The sequence below is a fragment of the Podarcis liolepis genome (assembly GCF_965112155.1).
Source record: "Podarcis liolepis genome assembly, chromosome: 3".
Classification (NCBI taxonomy): Eukaryota; Metazoa; Chordata; class Lepidosauria; order Squamata; family Lacertidae; genus Podarcis; species Podarcis liolepis.
Window position 1 is genome coordinate 108,033,662 of NC_139557.1, and position 19,109 is coordinate 108,052,770.

Below are 19,109 nucleotides of genomic sequence, written 5' to 3' on the forward strand. Positions count from 1 at the left end.
GGATTGAGAAAGACTTGTTGCGCTGCGTCGCGCGAGGCGTTCCGACTTTCACTTCCGCCCTGAAGAGGAAGGGGCGGGGGGAGTGGGGAAAGGCAGAGCCGAGCCGGATCGACTTCCAGAGAAAAAGGTTGCGGGAAGCGAAGAAAAGGGGAGGAGAGCTTGGAGGCGACCCGATCTGCGCACGCCCCGTCGGCCTTTGCGCCGACTGCGCACGCGCGGGCGGTTGTAACCGTCAGGGCAAGGGAAGAACAGCCCCCACCCCCACCCCGCTCGCGCCGCCCGAGAATTCAAAGCCGCGCTCGGGACCCTGCCCCTCCCTCCCCTCAGCAACCGTCACTTTCCTGCCGTTGCCGGGCAGGGCTTCCCCTCGGTCGCCCTTTCGGCCGCCCTCTGCCCCGCTCGCCGCGTCCTGTCAGGGCGAGGGAAAGGATGCCCGGCGGTGCCTTGTCCCAGGCCAGCCCCGGCGCTGAGTGAGGGAAGGCCGGGCCGGGCGGCGAGCGAGCGGGCAAGGGATGTCGCCGCCGCCCCCCGGCGCTGGGTCCTTCCGTCGCCGCCGTCGCCGCCGCTGCAACAGCAGCCACCACCCCTGGCGGCTCCCGCTGCTGCTGCCTCTGCCCTCCTCCGGTTCCGGGTGTCGCCCGCCGCCGCTCCGGGCCCCGGAGCAACGCCGAGCGGCTCGGCCCCAGCAGTGACTGCCGCCGCTTCCCCTCACAGGGCGCGGGACGGCGCGGGCAGGATGCAGGCGCCGCCGCTGCAGTACGAGTTCTTCAGCGAGGAGAACGCGCCCAAGTGGCGGGGGCTGCTCGTGCCAGCCCTGAAGAAGGTGAGGAAGGGGCGCTGGGGGGGGGATCCAGAAGGGGTGGGAAGACTGCGAGTTTTATAGGAGGTAAATTCGCAAATGCCCAAGGTTTGCTGCATGTTGACATCCACGTGTCATTGGTGACAGCCCCAGGTGAGGACAGATGCGTGTGTATGTGTGCGTGTGTCCCGAATTTGGACGTAACGCAAGGGAATGCCGACAGGCATGTGTGATAACTGGCAGTGCCCCAGTACTCCGACTTTCACATAATCGGTTTGGGGATAGTCAATGTTTTCATGCGCCTGTGTTGACATCCTGCGAACCTGTCTGCTGTGCTCATGGGTGTCTGTATACTCATTATTCTTCATTAGATTTATATACCGCCCTTCATCATAAGATCTCAGGGCAGTTCCCAGAATAAAATATAAGGTAATGTATGAAGCTCGCAGGGTGACCTTGGGCCTTTCGCTGTCTCTCAGCCTAACCTACCTCACAGGGTTCTTGTGAAGATAAATTGGAGAGGGAGGAGAGCCATATATGCCCCTGTGTGTTGGAAGGAAGGTGAGATATATAATCAATAAACGCCTGCCGGTAGAACACTTGGGGTAGATAGCTGGTTTTCCACTTCCCAACATGGTCCGATAGGATAGCTACTAAATGATCTGAACTTTAAGTACCAGATACATGTGCACAAAACCTTAAGCAACAAAAAAAATATAGCAGTGATATTCTTTAGGAGAGCTGTAGGTGTGATTATCACTTTGCTCCCAAATGGAAGATGGGCAGCATTTTAAATAGTTCAGATGTTACTGAATATTAGACAAATATATTAATGTGGCATGACAGGTTTTTGAGTTGTTCTTTAATTTAGACTGGAATGTTATGAGTCCTTCAGATATACCTGCCTCACTGAAGAAAATTATGTCATTTGCTGTTGTATTATATTCCAGTATAGTTGCTACCAATATGTGTTTCTTGACAATTAGAGTTAAGTGATGAAAGTCCTGCTCCATCAGAATCTGCATTGAGCTTGATTAGTTTTCAAACATTATTGACTGATGGCTAGTGCATAGAATTTAATAGGATAAAGGTGGTATTTGTTTTTGCAAGATCTGTGTTGCAATTTGTTGTTTAATTTGTTCCCTGGGTGCTCGTGCAGATAACCACTTTTTAAAACACAAGCTAGGTTTACTTTTTTACCTGAACATGATTCATTTTATCTTGTGAGGTTGGTAACATTTTAACCCATACATAATATCTAGGTGCACTGAACAATTATTACTCACAACTTTGAGAAGCCTGCTTTCTTTATCCTAGGGCAATATTCTAATGATTGGTCTACCAGCCCTAAAATACATGGGCTGTGCTTTATACACATCATGCACCAGTATTTTGAAGCCGGAATAATGCATAAGCGTGTTTGTGTAACTTGAAAACTTGCTTTCCTGATTTTCTTAAAAAGATTCATTAGCCTCATTTATTTTTAAAGAAGGAGCATATTGAAGTTATTCTGAAGCTGTTGTCAAACAAATATTGTTGTTGTTTAGTCGTGTCCGACTCTTAATGACCCCATGGACCAGAGCAAGCCAGGCACTCCTGTCCTCCACTGCCTCCCGCAGTTTGGTTAAACTCACGCTGGTAGCTTCGAGAACACTGTCCAACCATCTCGTCCTCTGTCGTCCCCTTCTCCTTGTACCCTCAATCTTTCCCAACATCAGGGTCTTTTCCAGTGAGTCTTCTCTTCTCATGAGGTGGCCAAAGTATTGGAGCCTCAGTTTCAGGATCTGTCCTTCCAGTGAGCACTCAGGGCTGATTTCAAAAATGAGGATGTTAGGAATTTGGTGGGGAAAAGGAAGACTGAGGAAACTTGGTTCAGAGTGTATTTCAAAAAAGTAAGTTGTTGAGCTTACTTAGACAAACCCCAATGTTGTTGAGATTTCTTTTTTTAGCAAAACGCCAAAAAAAAAAAAGATTTCTCAGTTTACATGCCAAAGATCTAGGACAAAACGGTGCCTTCCGGAAACTCCCCCCAGACGTCACTTCCACCTTTGAAATCCCAGTATGTCCTCCTGGACATATGGCAGCCCTAGATGAAGTGACTAGAGATTCTTGCAGTGCAATTCTTTACATGCCTTTACTTATTTGCTGGTAATTTGGTGCATGGGACAGTATTAATTAGCTGCAGCTGATGCTGCATTGAAGCAGGCAAGCTGGACTCTGTGTATACTGAAGATGTGATTCAGGATGGGGAGAGAGAGCCAGGCATGCTGCAGGCAGAGGACTTTCCAGTGATGGGCCAATGCTAGTAGGAGTCACCTCAGAGAATTATGGTACCCCTTTGGTTTCTCCCCTTTGAAAAACCACTGAGGGCTAAGGATCTAACCCCCATGAAAGTGACAGATAGATGATGGAAGGACCCTGAGGGAGAAGCAAGTGAGATTATGGGTCAGTAAATGAAAACTCCCAAGTGAGAGGTGGTGGTAGCGTTCAAAATTCACTGGGCACATTTTGCACCTGGCTATCGGCCAGTTGTGACCAAGTGAAGATACCTGGGCGCCACCAGGATTGTGCCTGATGTTTCCACTATCTGGAGGTGCATGCCTGGGGATCCTTGGATCTTGACTGTTTTCACACACTAGCAACATATCCAGTAGAATTCTATCTGTTATATTTTATCTGCGCTATCAGAATGAATTTAAGGAACCAAAACGTTGCACTGAAAAATACAACTTTCAAGCCGTCTGGCCCCTAAAAGACAACTAGACATTCTGTTTTGGCAAATAAGATTTCTACCTCCCATTGATTTTTTTGAATCCACCTATATTAAAGTATAAAGCCAGATGTAACTTTTCAAATTTTCTAATCATGTTCTCTTCTAACTTCCCTTGCTGAACGTTAATTCCTCCTTCTTGTCTTTTCAGAACAGCACAATGGTTAATTCTACCCATAATTAACTTTAACTACTACTTGCAAACTCTCTTTTAACCTTGGTTTTATTTAAACTCTGTTAGCTTTAAACTAAAGTTAGTGTTAACATCAGTTTAGAGATAACTGGGTAATTAGGTGTTGAAGAGATTTCACTAGCCTGTTCCATACTCCCAATCCCCTAGCCATGGATAGGAGATCAGGGGTGTTACATTTGGAGTGGCTTTAGTGAGAACTTTCTAGAACTACTTTAAGGTAAAAAGAAGTTTATTTTTAAAATGTTCACACATATTGACCATACTTGCTTTAAATTTTCTATTACTGCAGTCACAGTTAAAAATTAATGTGGTTACAGTTTTGATAACAATAAATACTTGTAAGTTTTAAGGCCTTAATAGACGCTTGATTACAACATTACATTTTGTTTGAGACAAAAAGATTACAGATTTATGCTGTGTTGTGTTTTGTGTGCCTGAAAGATTAATTTTTTTATTGTATTTATCACACTTTCTTCATTAAAGTACGGACCTGGATTAAGCACTTAAGAACCAGTGATTTCAGTGTGATTTAAACAGGGTTTGGGTTATATCAATGCATTTTTAGTGCTTAACCCTGGGTCAGTAACCCAGGGAGTATAAAATACAGTTTTCAAGTGCCCAGTGCGTTTTACTTGTTAAGTTGTATTCTAGTCTAAAATGTCCGCTAACTTCATTTTACTTGGGACATACATACTTCAGATTTCAGTGGACATCTAGCTTTGTTATGCAGTGGGACTGATTACTTATTAGTTGTCTGGGGAAAATAGTTTTACAATATCCTTATATGTGGTGGCATTTAGAACAAAGGTGACTTAAAGTTCAGACCAACATTTTTTGTTAGTCCTATTATTTGTGTACACAGTAATGTGTTTTATCCTGTAAAAAGAATGGACAGTATATCCAATGTTAGTTATACTTAGAATATTTTCATTGAAATAATTGGACTTAAGTTCTGAAATTCATCGACTTTGATGGGTCTACTCTGAGTATGGCATAATAGGATACCACCCAATATAAGTAAGGTTTAATTTCACTATTTTAGAGGTAGAATGACAGCTGTTAAATATATGCCCTCAAAATCCTTTAATAAAAGCTGAAATATGGAGTGCTAGACAGCATTGTTCTATCTACAAAATTTTAAAAAAGAGTGCCATGTTTCAGGTGACTTAAGATGATAAAATACCCTTCTCCAACTTGGCACACTCTGAATGTTTTGGACTGCAACCCCCATCATCTCCAGTGGAAATCTGGAAAGACACCAAGTTGAGGGGTGCTATAAGACTTGCACGAGCACAGCTTAGACTTCATGTATCAATGTCACCTGTTGCATTTTATTAGTTTGACTGTATGCCTAGCAAATGTGTAATTCTAATTTTATCTGTAATACAGTGGTCTTGATGACTAACATGTAGTGTTGCATTTAACTTTGCTGTTGAAATTTTTTTACAGAGTAACCTTGGTTCTGGCTGGAAATTGTGAATTAAAAATGGCCCCCTCTACATTTAGAAACCTAAAATAAACTTGTTGGAGAGGCTAATACTTTCAGAAAGCAGCCTATGCTGATATCTGTATTCACATCTGTATCTATTTCATATATGTATTTAGGCTACTACCTGCTCTTCTGGCATGATTGCTTTTAACTGGCTACCATATTGCCATCACAAACATATCCACGCAGTTGTCTCCTTTTATTACCAGAATGGTGCCATTCTGGCTAGAAACAGCAACAACCGTGTGATCCTGCTCGTATTTACTCAAGCATAAAATCTCACAGAGATCAAACTTACTGCCTAGAAATATGTTTAGCATTACAGCCTAATTCAGTGGGACTGAATTATGGATATTTTAAAAAGCAGAAAAATCAGGTCTTCGTGTTTGGGTAAAGGGCCCAAATAAAGAAAAAACTCAGGAAGGGAGCAAGAAGTGAAACCTAAAACTGGTGTGAGCCTGTTTTAACTGTAAGTGGATTCCTATTGGAATAATCTTAGTGTAGATCTCTTAGTAGTGCACTACTTTGATTTCTTATTTGGCAGGCACTAAATGTTGCTTGCCTTGCCAGGTATAGGGCTAAATCTGTAAACATATACTAAAATAAGATCTTAATGGGGGTGAGAAGAGATTTTGGCTTGCAGTAAAGTTTTCAGAGACAGGTCCTTGAAACATATATTCACACAAAACATACAAAATCCTTACCAACAGTTGGATACCATTTTTGTATTAACTTTTGTTCTGCTGAAATTAATACTTCTTTGCCATGGGGTGCATTCATGCATGCCTTTTTCTTTGTACTATTTATGTTTGTAAAACAGCATCAAGTCAATTTCAACTCCATGTGATAATTACAGCAGTATTACAAATGGATGTTTTCTTTAACAATGAGTAAATTATTGGATGTAATACATAAACGTACGTGCTCCTGGGAAGGTTTATTGGGCCAGGTGTCACCAGATATGTATGCACATGTATTATTACTTCCATACTTTATACATTTGCTGTAGGCAGCACTTTTGTAAGACCAGTGTTTTCTGCAGTGGTTGTAATGTGTAGCACTGCTTTTAGATAATGTGTAATGTGTAGCACTGCTTTTAGATAGGATTTCTATTACCTGGAAAGGAAATATTGTGCTTCAGTTTAGGAAATATTTGCTTCTTAAGCTAAAGTTAATTTCACCATTTCTAGAGGTCATAATAGCACCTGTGACAAAGTGCATCATGGACCTTGTCCTCCTGGTTCTCTTGTTTGGGGAACTTTACATGTTGGATAACAAAGGATAACCAATTATGAGTGCAAAACAGTCTACTTCAATGCAATGAGATTGTATTAAAGACCAAGTACTGTACTGTAGTTTCTTCAAGCCTAAAACCATAAGGAACAAACAGTATCTTTTAATATGTATCAGTGACAATGTATCTTATTTTTCCTTAATTCTAGACATTGGGGGGGGGAGTTTGTATTGAAAACACAAAGCACACAATGTGCTTTTATCTTCCACACGGCAATCAGTACAGGGATTCCCCCTCCTCTTATGTGGGTTTCACCCTTAGGAAAAAGGTCTCCTTTACTGTTTGGAATTAGAGGCTCTTTTCCTCAGGCTTCTAGCCATTCAGAGAGGCAACCTCTGTTTTGATTGCAGTGGAAAAGAAAGACACCTCTTCACCTTGTGCATTGTCTTCCTTGTAATAATGGGTTTAAACTATGCCATTAGTAATTGGGAAAAGAGCAACGTGTTGATGGAGTTTAGGGGTCTAGACATTTTGGCTGGGCTTGGTATCCAGTCATTCACTTGGATCCCAATTAAGTTAGTTGCACTTAGTTAAGTCGTGATGTGCCCTGCTGGTTTTAGTTAATTTAGTTTGGATCCAGCCCATTGTTTGTAGTACCTAGTGATTTTTCACTTCCTCACTCCTAAGAGCAAAAGTCAAAGCAGTATTTTTATACCAACTGTCCAGTCAGTTGGTTTTGCGGACCACTTATTGTAGGTGTTGTTTATAGCCAGCAGCCCCTCTCTTACAGGCCATGACACTGTTGGATCCTAACACAATATGCAGTGTTGCTTCACTCAACCCTTGCTTAACTTACGGAATTAGCCAGCATTCAAAATTAAACCATCACCAGTCTTTTTTGTGACTCAAGGGCGCCATCTAGTGACCATGTTCAGCCCAGCACATGGAGGGAGGAATGAGCCCCAGCAGATGCCGCTTGTTCCTCCCACCAGGCGCTGGCGGCAGAGGGAGTCCCTCCACCACCAGCACCCAGCTAACCGAGGGAGTCATGTGCAGGCAAGTTCCACCCGTGATACACTGCCATGTGAAGGCGCTATTGCGCTCTGGCTCCTAATCTATTCCTGGGCAATGTATCAATACATTGCCCAGGCTTAGGTGTCATCTGCAGATTTGATGAGCATCCCCTCAATTCCTTCATCTAAGTCATTTATAAAGACATTGAACAACAACATGCCTTGGGCAAAACCCTGCGGCACCAACACTTGTCACTTTCCCCCCAGGATGACAAGGAACCATTAAGTACTCTTTTGGGTTCAGTCAGTCAACCAGCTACAAATCCACCTAACAGTTCCCTCGTTCAACCCACATTTTACCAGCTTCCTCACAAGAATATCATTCCACAGGGAGGATGCCACTACCGAGAAGGCCTTCTGCCTGTTTCCCTGTAACTTAATTTCTCACAGTGAGGGAACCATCAGAAGGCCTTCGGAGCTGGACTTCCATGTCTGGGCTGAATGATGGGGATGGAGACGCTCCTTCAGGTATACAGGGCCAAATCTGTTTAGGGCGTTCCCCTCAGTTAAGAGAAAACAGGATTGGATGGTTACAAACAGCAAACAGAAGCATCTCATCTCTTCCCCTTTGCATGTCTAGAGGGGGGTAGGAATGCACAAGCTCAGATTGCACCTGCTCATTCAGTAAGATGGTTTGTCATTAGGTCTAAATCCGGCCATTCTGTGACTCCTCTTCTCGCTTGTCTCTTCTGCATAAAGTGAATGCACACAAAGTAAAAGATCAGCTAACATGTAGAAAGAGCTTGGGCTTGTTTCAGTTTGCACAGACCTTCAGTTTTGACATCCATGAGACTTAAAATGAAACTTGATAATTGAAGCTAAGTATCTTTTAGACAATGGCCTTGTTAGCATGTAATGATAAGTCAGACTTCTGGCGTATATTGGTTTATTGTGTAAACAAACAGCATGCTGGTGTACAGTACTCCTCCCTGGTGCAAGTAGAGTAAACAAACCAAGAAGCTGGTGCTTCCTGTTATGTTTGAATCAGAGTTTGTGGTTTATTTTTTTCCAAACAAGTACAGTGACTAGCCAACCTTGCTGATCATGGCTTCTCCAGATGATGATCCTTCATTCAAACATAGTTTGAAGCCAAGGCTTCCTGGTTTGTTTATCTGGTTTGCACCTGGAGAGGAGCCATCGGGCTCTATGCAGCAGCACAGTGGCTTCCCAGTTTCACACCCCACACCCACTCTCATTAACCACTTGAAAATTGCTGAGTGACAACGTGGACCACTTAATGTTTTGTAGCAATTGTACTGTGCCAGATGCTATATGATTTGCATAGAATTCAAATTGTAATGCAATAAAAGGAGAGACAGGAGAATTTTTGTTGCTTCTACTGTCACAGTTGGACCTCACCCAGTTTCATATTTTAAAAGCAAAGTATGTAATTGTTTTTTTGTGTTCACAGTCTTGTAAGATGCTCTTGAGAACTTTTGTATGATATGCACATTTGTTTATTTTATGTTGAATGTAGGTTCAGATGCAAGTCCACCCTAAGCTGTCATCTACTGAAGATGCCTTGCAGTATGTTGAGGAGTTAATACTGCAGTTGCTGAACATGTTATGCCAAGCTCAGCCAAGAAGCTTCCTGGATGTAGAGGTACAAGAAGAGTTTGTAGCTATTTATGCAGTACTGTTATTTGCTGCTGATGATATATTATTAATTCAGTCATTCATCATTGGATTATTAACACTTTGTTTTGTTTACAATATTGTATTAAATTATTTGGTTCTTCTATATCTTTTATTATTACCTTATTCTGATACCTTGTGAGCTGTTTTGGGTACAAATATATTGTGGGAAAGCAGCATATAAATTAATTAATAATGAGGATTCTGATTTTGACCTTTTATTGGGGGGGTGATAAGTTTGGAAAATTATTAGCAAATATATAGATTTGTTATTAATGTCTCTGTTCTTACACAAATTAATAATGTTTCCATAACCAAACTAGATATCTTTCAGTGACTTAAGATATTGTAAAAAAAAAAAGTTATGTGCTGATTATATATTTAGCTACAATTCCTATTTTTTTAAAAGGATCGTGTACAAAAAAGCTTTCCCCATCCTATTGATAAGTGGGCAATAGCTGATGCACAGTCTGCAATTGAAAAGAGGAAGCGAAGAAATCCATTATTTCTCCCAGTAGAAAAAATTCACCCATTGTTAAAAGTAAGTATTCTAAATTTAGTGTATAAAATGTTGCAAAATTAACAGAAGTTACCCATTTGTTCTTCAAAGCTGAATTACTTCCTCTAAAGACACGTTTTTAAAAACCACTGTACCTAGATTTCACTCAAATCTATAAATCTTATTAAAGTAATCTCTGATCCTAGCTAGTAACAGATCTAACTAGAATTCAATAAATCTTAGCTGGTGTAATTTGACTGCCACAATCTTACACTTCCCTTGACTTGGAAGCAATACCTGCTTGATTAGGCCATGGGCATCCAGTCCAGCACTTTGTTCTTATAGTGACCAACCAGCTGTCTGTAGGAAGCCTGCAAGCAGAACGTGAGCCCAACAGCATTCTTACTACTTGCAGATCCCAGCAACTGGTATTCAGAGGCATAAGCGTTAATATTGGTCTCATATTTTAAAGCCATCCAGGTTGGTGGGGATCACTACTACTTGTTGGAATGAATTCCATAGTTTATATAGACTTTCTCTTGTCTCCCCTGAATCTTCCGGCATTCAGCTTGATTGGGTATCCCCAACTTCTAGCATTTTGAGAAGCAAAAGATAGAGAAAATTGTTTCTTTATCTCCACTCCACGGACAATTTTGCACGCCTCTATCCTGTCCCCTCTTACTCATCTTTTAACTGAAAGCCCCAAATCTTGTAATCTTTCCTTATAGCAAATTTGCTCCACCTCCTTGATCATTTTTGTTGCCTTTTCTGAACCTTTTCCAGCTCTACAATATCATTTTTTACGTGAGGCAACCTTTTTGACATGAGGCAACACAGTATTCCAAGTTATACAAATATAGATTTGTATTAACAGTATATGTTTTATGTTCATTAGCTTTCCTAATGATCCCCAGCATTATATTTTCACGTTTTACAACTGCAGAACACAGGGCTGGATACAAGTCTATAATAATTGCTGTGCCATTTGACTAATAAGAAATATATTTAAGTTACCGTATTTTTCGCCCCATAAGGCGCACCGCCCCATAGGACGCACCTAGTTTTTTTTGGGGGGGGGGGAATAAAGAAAAATAATTTATTTCCCGCCCAGGCGCGGGGGAAGCCCGAGCTTCCCCCAATCCCAGCCCCGAGAACAGCCTGCTATCCGCAAGCCTAGGGAGGCCAGCAGTAAGTCGTGCCAGTCTCCCCAGGCTTCGGAATGCAGGCAGCTCTGCGCAGCCATCGGGAGGCGGGCGCAACTTCGCCCCTGGCTCCGGATGGCTGCGCAGAGCTGCGCTCGCCCCGGGACAGCAGGCAGCTCTGCGCAGCCATCGGGAGGCAGGCGCGACTTTGCATTCTAGCATTTTCTAGAATTTCTAGCATTTTGAGAAGCCCTCGGGAGGCGGGCACGAAGTGGCGCCGGTCTCCTGAGGGTTGCACAGAGCTTCCTGAAGCCTGGAGAGCGAGAGGGGTCGGTGCGCACTGACCCCTCTCGCTCTCCAGTCTTCAGCGAAAGCCTGCATTTGCCCCATAGGATGCACACACATTTCCCCTTCATTTTTGGAGGGGAAAAAGTGCGTCCTATAGGGCGAAAAATACGGTACTTTGTTTGGTGTTAACAGTTATGATGCCCCTGTCACCAGTAACTCAACATTTCAGCAAAAGCATTATTGTTAGAACTACATTGTTGTTATCACACAGGAGGAAATTGGTGTAGATGTTTAAAAGCATGACTTTATTAGGTGCATTTGTGTAACCCAACATACTAGAATAAGTTATTTCTCTTTCAGGAAGTTCTGGGCTATAAAGTTGACCACCAAGTATCTGTTTACATAGTGGCAGTATTAGAATACATTTCTGCAGATATCTTAAAGTTGGTTGGGAACTATGTACGAAATATTAGACATGATGAAATTACAAAACAAGACATCAAGGTGGCAATGTGTGCTGATAAGGTAGGTAGAATTTATATTTGTAATTACTAAAGGTTTTAGATCCAGAACAGTCCTTCCACAAACAACATGTGTCCATAAACAGAAGGGGCTTTGATCTTGCATGAGTGGAAGGGGGGAAATGATATACAGCCATAGCTTGGATCTCGAACGACTTGCAAGACGAACGTTTTGGGTCCCGAATGCCTCAAATCTGGAAGTGATTGTTCCGGTTTGCAAACTTTCTTTGGAACCCAAACATCCGTAGCGACTTCCATGGCTTCTGATTGGCTGCAGGAACTTCCTGCTGCCAATCGGAAGCCGCGCCTTGGTTTCCAAACCATTTTGGAAGTCGAATGGACTTCCAGAACGGATTCCATTCGACTTCCAAGGTACCACTGTAAAGGTAACTCGCATCTTACTTTTATTTTACTTAAGCAATTGCATAAGTGAGGCAGAATATATAGAGAAAGGAGGAAACCCATTCCCCATTTATTTATCTCCCCGCCCCCAAGCTGTAATTGCTTTGGGAAAGCATCAGGAGGGCTTTGGGACACTGCCAGAGCCTTTGCACATCTTCCCCAAATCCGTGTAAGCAGCCCTCCACCTAGTGGGGTGGGGCGGTTCCCAGAGTTCCTGGCTTTATGTGTTTATGCGTGGAACCCTGGAACCTAACCTTTGTGTAAGATGCAAGTTACCTGTACTCTGTGATCTGCCATCTCTCATGCTGTTCTGCAGGATCCTCCAGCTGTTTAGAGCAGATTTTCAAGAGGTTGCAAGAGCATGGGTAATTAGCCAGAAGTTGCCTCCTTTGCCCCTTTATTGTTTCAGTGATTAATGGTATTTGCATACTGATTAATTGTTATGAATGGAGCTCAATAATAGATACAATAATAGATATTAAACTAGCCCATATCTGGGCAAGAAGAGAATCTGTTCCATTTTCTATATTAAATTTCTCCAGTTTCTCAGGTCACAAGTGAGATTTATTGACATCAAATTTTAACCCTCCAGTGGAAGGCACTTTCACTTGTGTAGTGGAGCTTTCACTGCCTCTGTGCCTCCTCCCGCCCCAACTCTCTGCAGCCCCAAACCCACAAGAGCAGAGTTGAGCAATGCTGGGGGGAAAGGGGAAGTCCTGTTGCACATAAAAAGTTCACGTGTGATGTTGGATTTTACCCTTTTTTTAAAAAAAAAAATTCTAACGGAGTCTGGTGAATTTCTTTTGCTTCAGTCAATATTGAACTTCTGTATCCTAATTATTCACACTGTAACCCCTCAGCTAAATTATATCTGGATTTCCATTTATTAATTTTAAATGTATACTTTTTACTATATGCCTCAAAGCAGCTTACAGAAAGAATAAGCATACAATATACAAAAGCCTAAACATATAATAATAAGCTAAAACATCAGAAAGTAAAAAAACACAAAGCAGCATTCATAGTGCAAAACCCTTCTGTAGTAAAACTGTGTTAACCTGGCATCATGGAACTTAGCAGGGGTGGTGCCTGCTCAGCTGCTTGTTGTGCCGCAGGTGGTTTTCTTGTTCATACGGGATTATGAATAATTCTGCCTCTGAAGATCTCAATGATCCTGGGCCCAAGTTGTTCAGGGTTTTGTACACCGATAGCGAAAACCCTGAATTAAGCTCAGTAGCAAGTGTATCTTAGAAGACTAAGTCTGGGGAATATAGAATTTAGATTTTTCTCTTCCCTTTAGGGTCATGACACTAGGTACTTTGAACGACTTTAGGTGAAGCAACCTAAACTTAGATGTATGACTGCCAGTCTCCTAGAGACTGGGATCATACACAGCACAGCTTGCCTTCTTCTATATTTGATTTCAGCTTGGTTAGTAACAGTTTTATTCCCCAGGGCTCGCTTTAACTTCGATTACATCTTTTCTCAAAAGTTATTACTTTCCCCCTCTTTATTTAAATAGGTGTTGATGGATATGTTCCATCAGGATGTAGAGGATATTAGTACGCTGACTTTATCTGATGAAGAACCCTCTACTTCTGGAGAACAAACCTACTATGATCTTGTAAAGTCATTCATGGCAGAGGTTCGACAATATATAAGAGAACTAAATCTTGTAATAAAAGTTTTTAGAGAACCTTTTATTACCAACCCTAAGCTGTTTTCAGGTCATGTAAGTACTGCTATTTAATTTTATTTTGATATGATTGTTTTGGAAAAACCTATTCAGTTTGAGTCGTGTACAGCTTTAGCACAAAAACTTAATGAGCATAAGCATTTGAAAACCAAAAAATACTGTAGCCCTGTTTACAAGCTTAAATTCATGTATCCTCTACTGTGTGGGTGGGTGGGTGGTTGGATGTTTGGAAGCAGGAATGTGGTCATTGCTGCCCTGGACAGAAGGGTAGCATATACATTTAATAAATGAATTAGCAAAGCCACTCCATAATATTCTCAACAGCCTGTCTCTACACTCACCCACAAGTTAGTGTTGAACTTCTGTAGCCCGCCATCCATGTGTAAGGGTCATTGTATGATTTGGAATCCTGCAGAATCAAGGTTGTGAAAAATGCAGAGAGCATGCACAAATAAAGCAGGCTCCTCGATGCAGACATTCACTTTGCCTGTATGACAGGATGTAAAGCTTGTGAGTGCATCCTTCCTCACATTCAAATTTAAACCCTGAAAACATTTGTATAAATGCTATTTGAGGTGCTAGTATAGTCAATCCGGTTACAGGTGCCATCACACAGATACATACATACATACATACATACATGTATTTCACTTAAAACCTTTATCAGACAATCAAGTGACCAGCAGGACAAATTCCTGAAGACTGATTTACATCTTAATTCATGGTTATATGTAAACCAGCTTGCTTCTGCCTCTTTGGAGACCTGAAACAGGATATTACCCCCTCAAACCTGCCCTCATTACAGGTATCATGGATTTTCTAATGTGCCATTATCAATCCAATTAAGGGTTGGGATCTAAAGAGTCCTGGTTCCAAGTGAAAGACACATCTGCGCATAACTTGGGGAGAGGGCAGGAGAGATTTTTCTTTAGTCAAAAAGTGAGTGCTTGTTAGGAAAGCCAATACTTGTACATTTTTTTATTATGTCTTAAATAGTCGCCATGAAATCTGTATTATTCAGGTTCTGTAGTATTTATTCTTGCTTTGGTTGACTAACTCCCACCTCCAATTACTATTTATCAATCCATTCATTTTTGCAGGATGTAGAAAATATATTCAGTCGAATATCAGATATTCATGAACTTAGTGTGAAGTTGTTGGGCCATATTGAAGACACAGTAGAAATGACAGATGAAGGTAGTCCCCATCCCTTGGTTGGAAGCTGTTTTGAAGATTTAGCTGAGGTAGGTAATAGTATTTATAGATTTGTTGCTTATATGCTGTTGTTGTTTAGTCCTGTCCAACTCTTCGTGACCCCATGGACCAGAGCATGCCAGGCACCCCTGTCTTCTGCTTATATGCTACATATTGCTAATAAATTCTAGACGTATCCTATAAACTGCAATAAAATATATCCGTAATGCCGTACTCTAAGCAGTTTATGTTGGCTAAAAATTTCAACTGCATGACTTAGAGGGATAGATTACTTGTTAAAACCAGTTACCATGTACACAGCTAGCTGTACATGTTCTTCTACTTCTAGTGTGTTTCGGTATATAATCTTTAAGGAAAAAAATATCTCTTCTCATCTCCAAATATTTATTGATTAGACAATACCTCTTATTAGTTCATATGTGAATTATATCCAGTTGCTTTAAACCAGGCTTCCTCAACGTCGGCCCTCCAGATGTTTTGAGACTACAATTCCCATAATCCCTGACCACTGTTCCTGCTAGCTAGGGAACATGGGAGTTGTAGGCAAAAAACATATGGAGGGCCGAGGTTGAGGAAGCCTGCTTTAAACTCTGTCATACGTAGGTTGCTTTATTTTCAAACATTTTGTCTGATCTCGTATTAATTTCTTTCTATATCATTTATAATCTATTTATTATTATCTATATACTCTTAAGCACTCTATACTCTTATACTCTTAAGCACTGTATATTAATAAACTGAGTGATTAATTTCAGTTACAATCAGGAGCTTGTTTTGTTTTGTTTTTTGTTTTGTTTTGTTCTACCATGTAAGCTTTACTTCCTATTCCACTGAGTTGCTAATGACCAAAACAAATTGGAATCCAATGCATGTTGGTGCATTGGCCAGTTTCTGGTGTGGTATACACTAATATTGATTTGGTTCCCAAATTAACATAAGGCAGTAAACATATTCCTATCTATCTGTCTATCTATCTACCTACCTATCTGTATATTGCATGATAGCATTGAAACAGTGTTTGAGTAAACTGAAATATTCTAAAATCCTTTATTTAGGAGCTAGCATTTGATCCTTATGAATCGTACACTCAAGATATTTTGCGGACTGGTTTTCATGACCATTTTCTTAGCCTACTGTCAAAGCCTGGTGCAGCATTCTATTTACAGGTATGTTAAGTAGTAAAGTTTACAATGCAAATGATGTAATAATTGGACTTGTTTGTGAAACTGAAACATCTTTTCATTTCTAGTCAATAGGAGATGGTTTTAAAGAAGCTGTTCAGTATGTTTTACCCAGACTGCTTCTAGTTCCTGTTTACCATTGCCTTCACTATTTTGAACTTTTAAAGGTAAGAGAGTGGTAGACATGATTGCATCTAATATTTTAAAGCTTTTACGTTTAATTTTAAATAGCATTTGCAACCCACTTATATTGTCATGTGATCTTGCTTTTGGCACTGGGGTTTTTCTGAAGAACAGTGCACAATTAGCAAGTAGAGTGCTGATATAGGTAAAAATGAATTTACGGTGTTCATATGCCACACTTCATAAAATCTTGTCCCAAGGTGGTTGATATAATTAAAAGCATAACAAGATACCCAAAAAAATCAAAATCAAATAAAACAGTTAAACTTCAAAGTGATTTTTTTCTACAAAACCAGTGTTTAAAATAGGAGACCTTAAAATGCCTTAAAGGGATTAAAACATTTTGATCTGACACCTACATGGTAGTAAAAGGCACAAGGCAAATGCATCGGAGATTTTAAAAAGTTAAATTACAGTCAAGAGAATAGGGTGAGTTGTATATCTTGGGTGTTAAAGGGGTATGAATGTGCTTCTTAAGCCTACAAAGAATAAAACATAATGAATATGCCTGAAACACCTCTGTGGGAAGGGGATTTCACAACTTAGACACTAGGTTGTAGAATTACACACTTACCCGTATTTTTCGCTCTATAACACGCACCCGACCATAACACGCACGTAGTTTTTAGAGGAGGACAATCCGTAGGCATGCCACCCGTAGGCATTCCCTCCATAACACGCACAGACATTTCCCCTTACTTTTTAGGAGGAAAAAAGTGAGTGTTATGGTGCAAAAAATACGGTAAGTTATAGACTGGAAACAGTCTGTTATTGAAAACTGAGCACCTAGATTTTAATTAAAGCTAGATGTTGGACTCCTCAGTTTGGCTTCTTTACTTGCAAATATTTATCTTTCTTAGTCTCCTTTCTCCAAGTTAACACTCTTAACCTAAACTGATAGCAGTTGACAGCCTCTATCTCAGTGTCTCAGTAGTATGATTCCTTCCATGGAATGTGAACACTTGAGCAGGCTTCATGAGCCCTTCTCATAGATTGCTAACATATTATTTGATCTCTTAAGGCACTGTGACAACTTTTTTTGCTGCTGAAGGATGAAATCTGATTTGTAAACTTATGTAGAAATATTAACTATTATTTTTACTTTCATAGCAATTAGAAGAGAAAAGCAAAGATCAAGAGGACAAAGAGTGTTTGAAGCAAGCAATCACAGCCCTACTTAATCTTCAGAGTAGTATGGAAAGGATATGCTCAAAAAGTCTTGCAAAGAGAAGACTTAGGTAAATGCATTTCCACCCCCCACCGCACCCCTCGCTTTTAGCCTGGTTTGTTGTTCTATAAAGCCAGGCTTTCCAGTTTCCTCTTTCAGTAAACAATGAACAAAGCAGTTTGTGGCAAGCCTACTTTTTCAAAGGAAGTGACATCAAAGTCCAGATAGCTATTGTTTTCAGAGTCTCTGATATGTGTGTGTCCTTGTACACTTCTAGTGAATGCATCTTGAGAATCTTCTGGTAAGCAGCAAGAAAAAACGTTTTTCATTAGCTGTTAAGAAATAAAAATACCATGCAGAACCATTTGAAATGCCTAACAATTTTTAGTTAACTCTTGATGCAGTTATTGTAGCGTGTGCTGTATTTAAAGTAAACAACAGTGTGGTGTCAGGTTTTCTTTCAGATGCTTAGTCTTTATCAGGAAATATTAGTTGCCACTTTGCTGTTTAATCAAAATTGATTGGTTAACTGGAATTCTGTATTAGGCATATAACTTAAACATTAACAGTGACCATAGCACTTTCAAGTCTGGAACGTTTGAAGCTGGCTCCTGGAACATACTTTGAATACTTCTTCAGGCTAATTGTTTTCAAAGTAAGCCTGCATTAGTTATTTTTCTGCTAGTATGTGCAGCTGCTGTTTGAATTAATGTCATTTTGTTTCTCTTTCAAAGTGAATCTGCATGCCGGTTCTATAGTCAACAAATGAAGGGAAAGCAGCTAGCAATCAAGAAAATGAACGAGATCCAGAAGAACATTGATGGTTGGGAGGGTAAAGATATAGGACAGTGCTGCAATGAATTTATAATGGAGGGGACTCTCACACGTGTGGGTGCCAAGCATGAAAGACATATATTTCTCTTTGATGGTTTAATGATTTGTTGTAAATCAAATCATGGCCAGCCAAGATTGCCTGGTGCTAGCAATGCAGAATATCGTCTGAAAGAAAAGTTTCTCATGCGGAAGGTACAGATCAATGATAAAGATGACACTAATGAGTACAAACATGCCTTTGAAATAATTTTGAAAGATGAGAACAGTGTTATATTTGCTGCAAAATCGGCAGAAGAGAAAAACAACTGGATGGCAGCCTTGATCTCTTTACAGTATAGAAGCACCCTGGAGCGAATGTTAGATGTAACAATGCTACAAGAAGAGAAGGAGGAACAGATGAGATTTCCAAGTCCTGAGCTTTATAGGTTTGCAGAACCTGATTCTGAAGAGAATATTGTTTTTGAAGAAAACATGCAGCCCAAATCTGGAATTCCTATTATCAAGGCAGGCACTGTTGTCAAACTCATTGAGAGACTTACATACCATATGTATGCTGGTAAGGAATTTTTCCAGGTCTTTAAAATATCTGAATTTATGTTTGAATGAATTTTAGTTTATTAGTATCTTCTATCTTCCATACACCCAGAGAATCAAGGTGGTATAGGTTTCTGATAAAAGTGGCAGCTTGTAAAAAAACCTTTTAGTGGTATCCTTGAGTTGAGTGACTATGCCTCTAGTTACACCTGTCCAGTAGCTCGGATGCTGGATCATTTATCTCTGAGATAAA

At 40.7% G+C, this 19,109-nt stretch overlaps 1 protein-coding gene across 1 annotated transcript in view; it reads left to right on the top strand.

The window, feature by feature from the left end:
- Nucleotides 1-43: 43 nt before the first annotated feature.
- The window catches only part of SOS1 (SOS Ras/Rac guanine nucleotide exchange factor 1), a 42,408-nt gene continuing 23,342 nt past the window's right edge, over nucleotides 44-19,109 (top strand). The window contains exons 1-10 of the mRNA XM_083494115.1: nucleotides 44-823; nucleotides 9,036-9,161; nucleotides 9,603-9,734; nucleotides 11,483-11,647; nucleotides 13,568-13,777; nucleotides 14,842-14,985; nucleotides 16,012-16,122; nucleotides 16,206-16,304; nucleotides 17,431-17,558; nucleotides 18,223-18,878. Of these exons, the coding sequence (XP_083350241.1) occupies nucleotides 737-823; nucleotides 9,036-9,161; nucleotides 9,603-9,734; nucleotides 11,483-11,647; nucleotides 13,568-13,777; nucleotides 14,842-14,985; nucleotides 16,012-16,122; nucleotides 16,206-16,304; nucleotides 17,431-17,558; nucleotides 18,223-18,878 (1,858 nt within the window). The 5' untranslated portion in view covers nucleotides 44-736. The remainder of the gene's footprint in view (nucleotides 824-9,035; nucleotides 9,162-9,602; nucleotides 9,735-11,482; nucleotides 11,648-13,567; nucleotides 13,778-14,841; nucleotides 14,986-16,011; nucleotides 16,123-16,205; nucleotides 16,305-17,430; nucleotides 17,559-18,222; nucleotides 18,879-19,109) is intronic.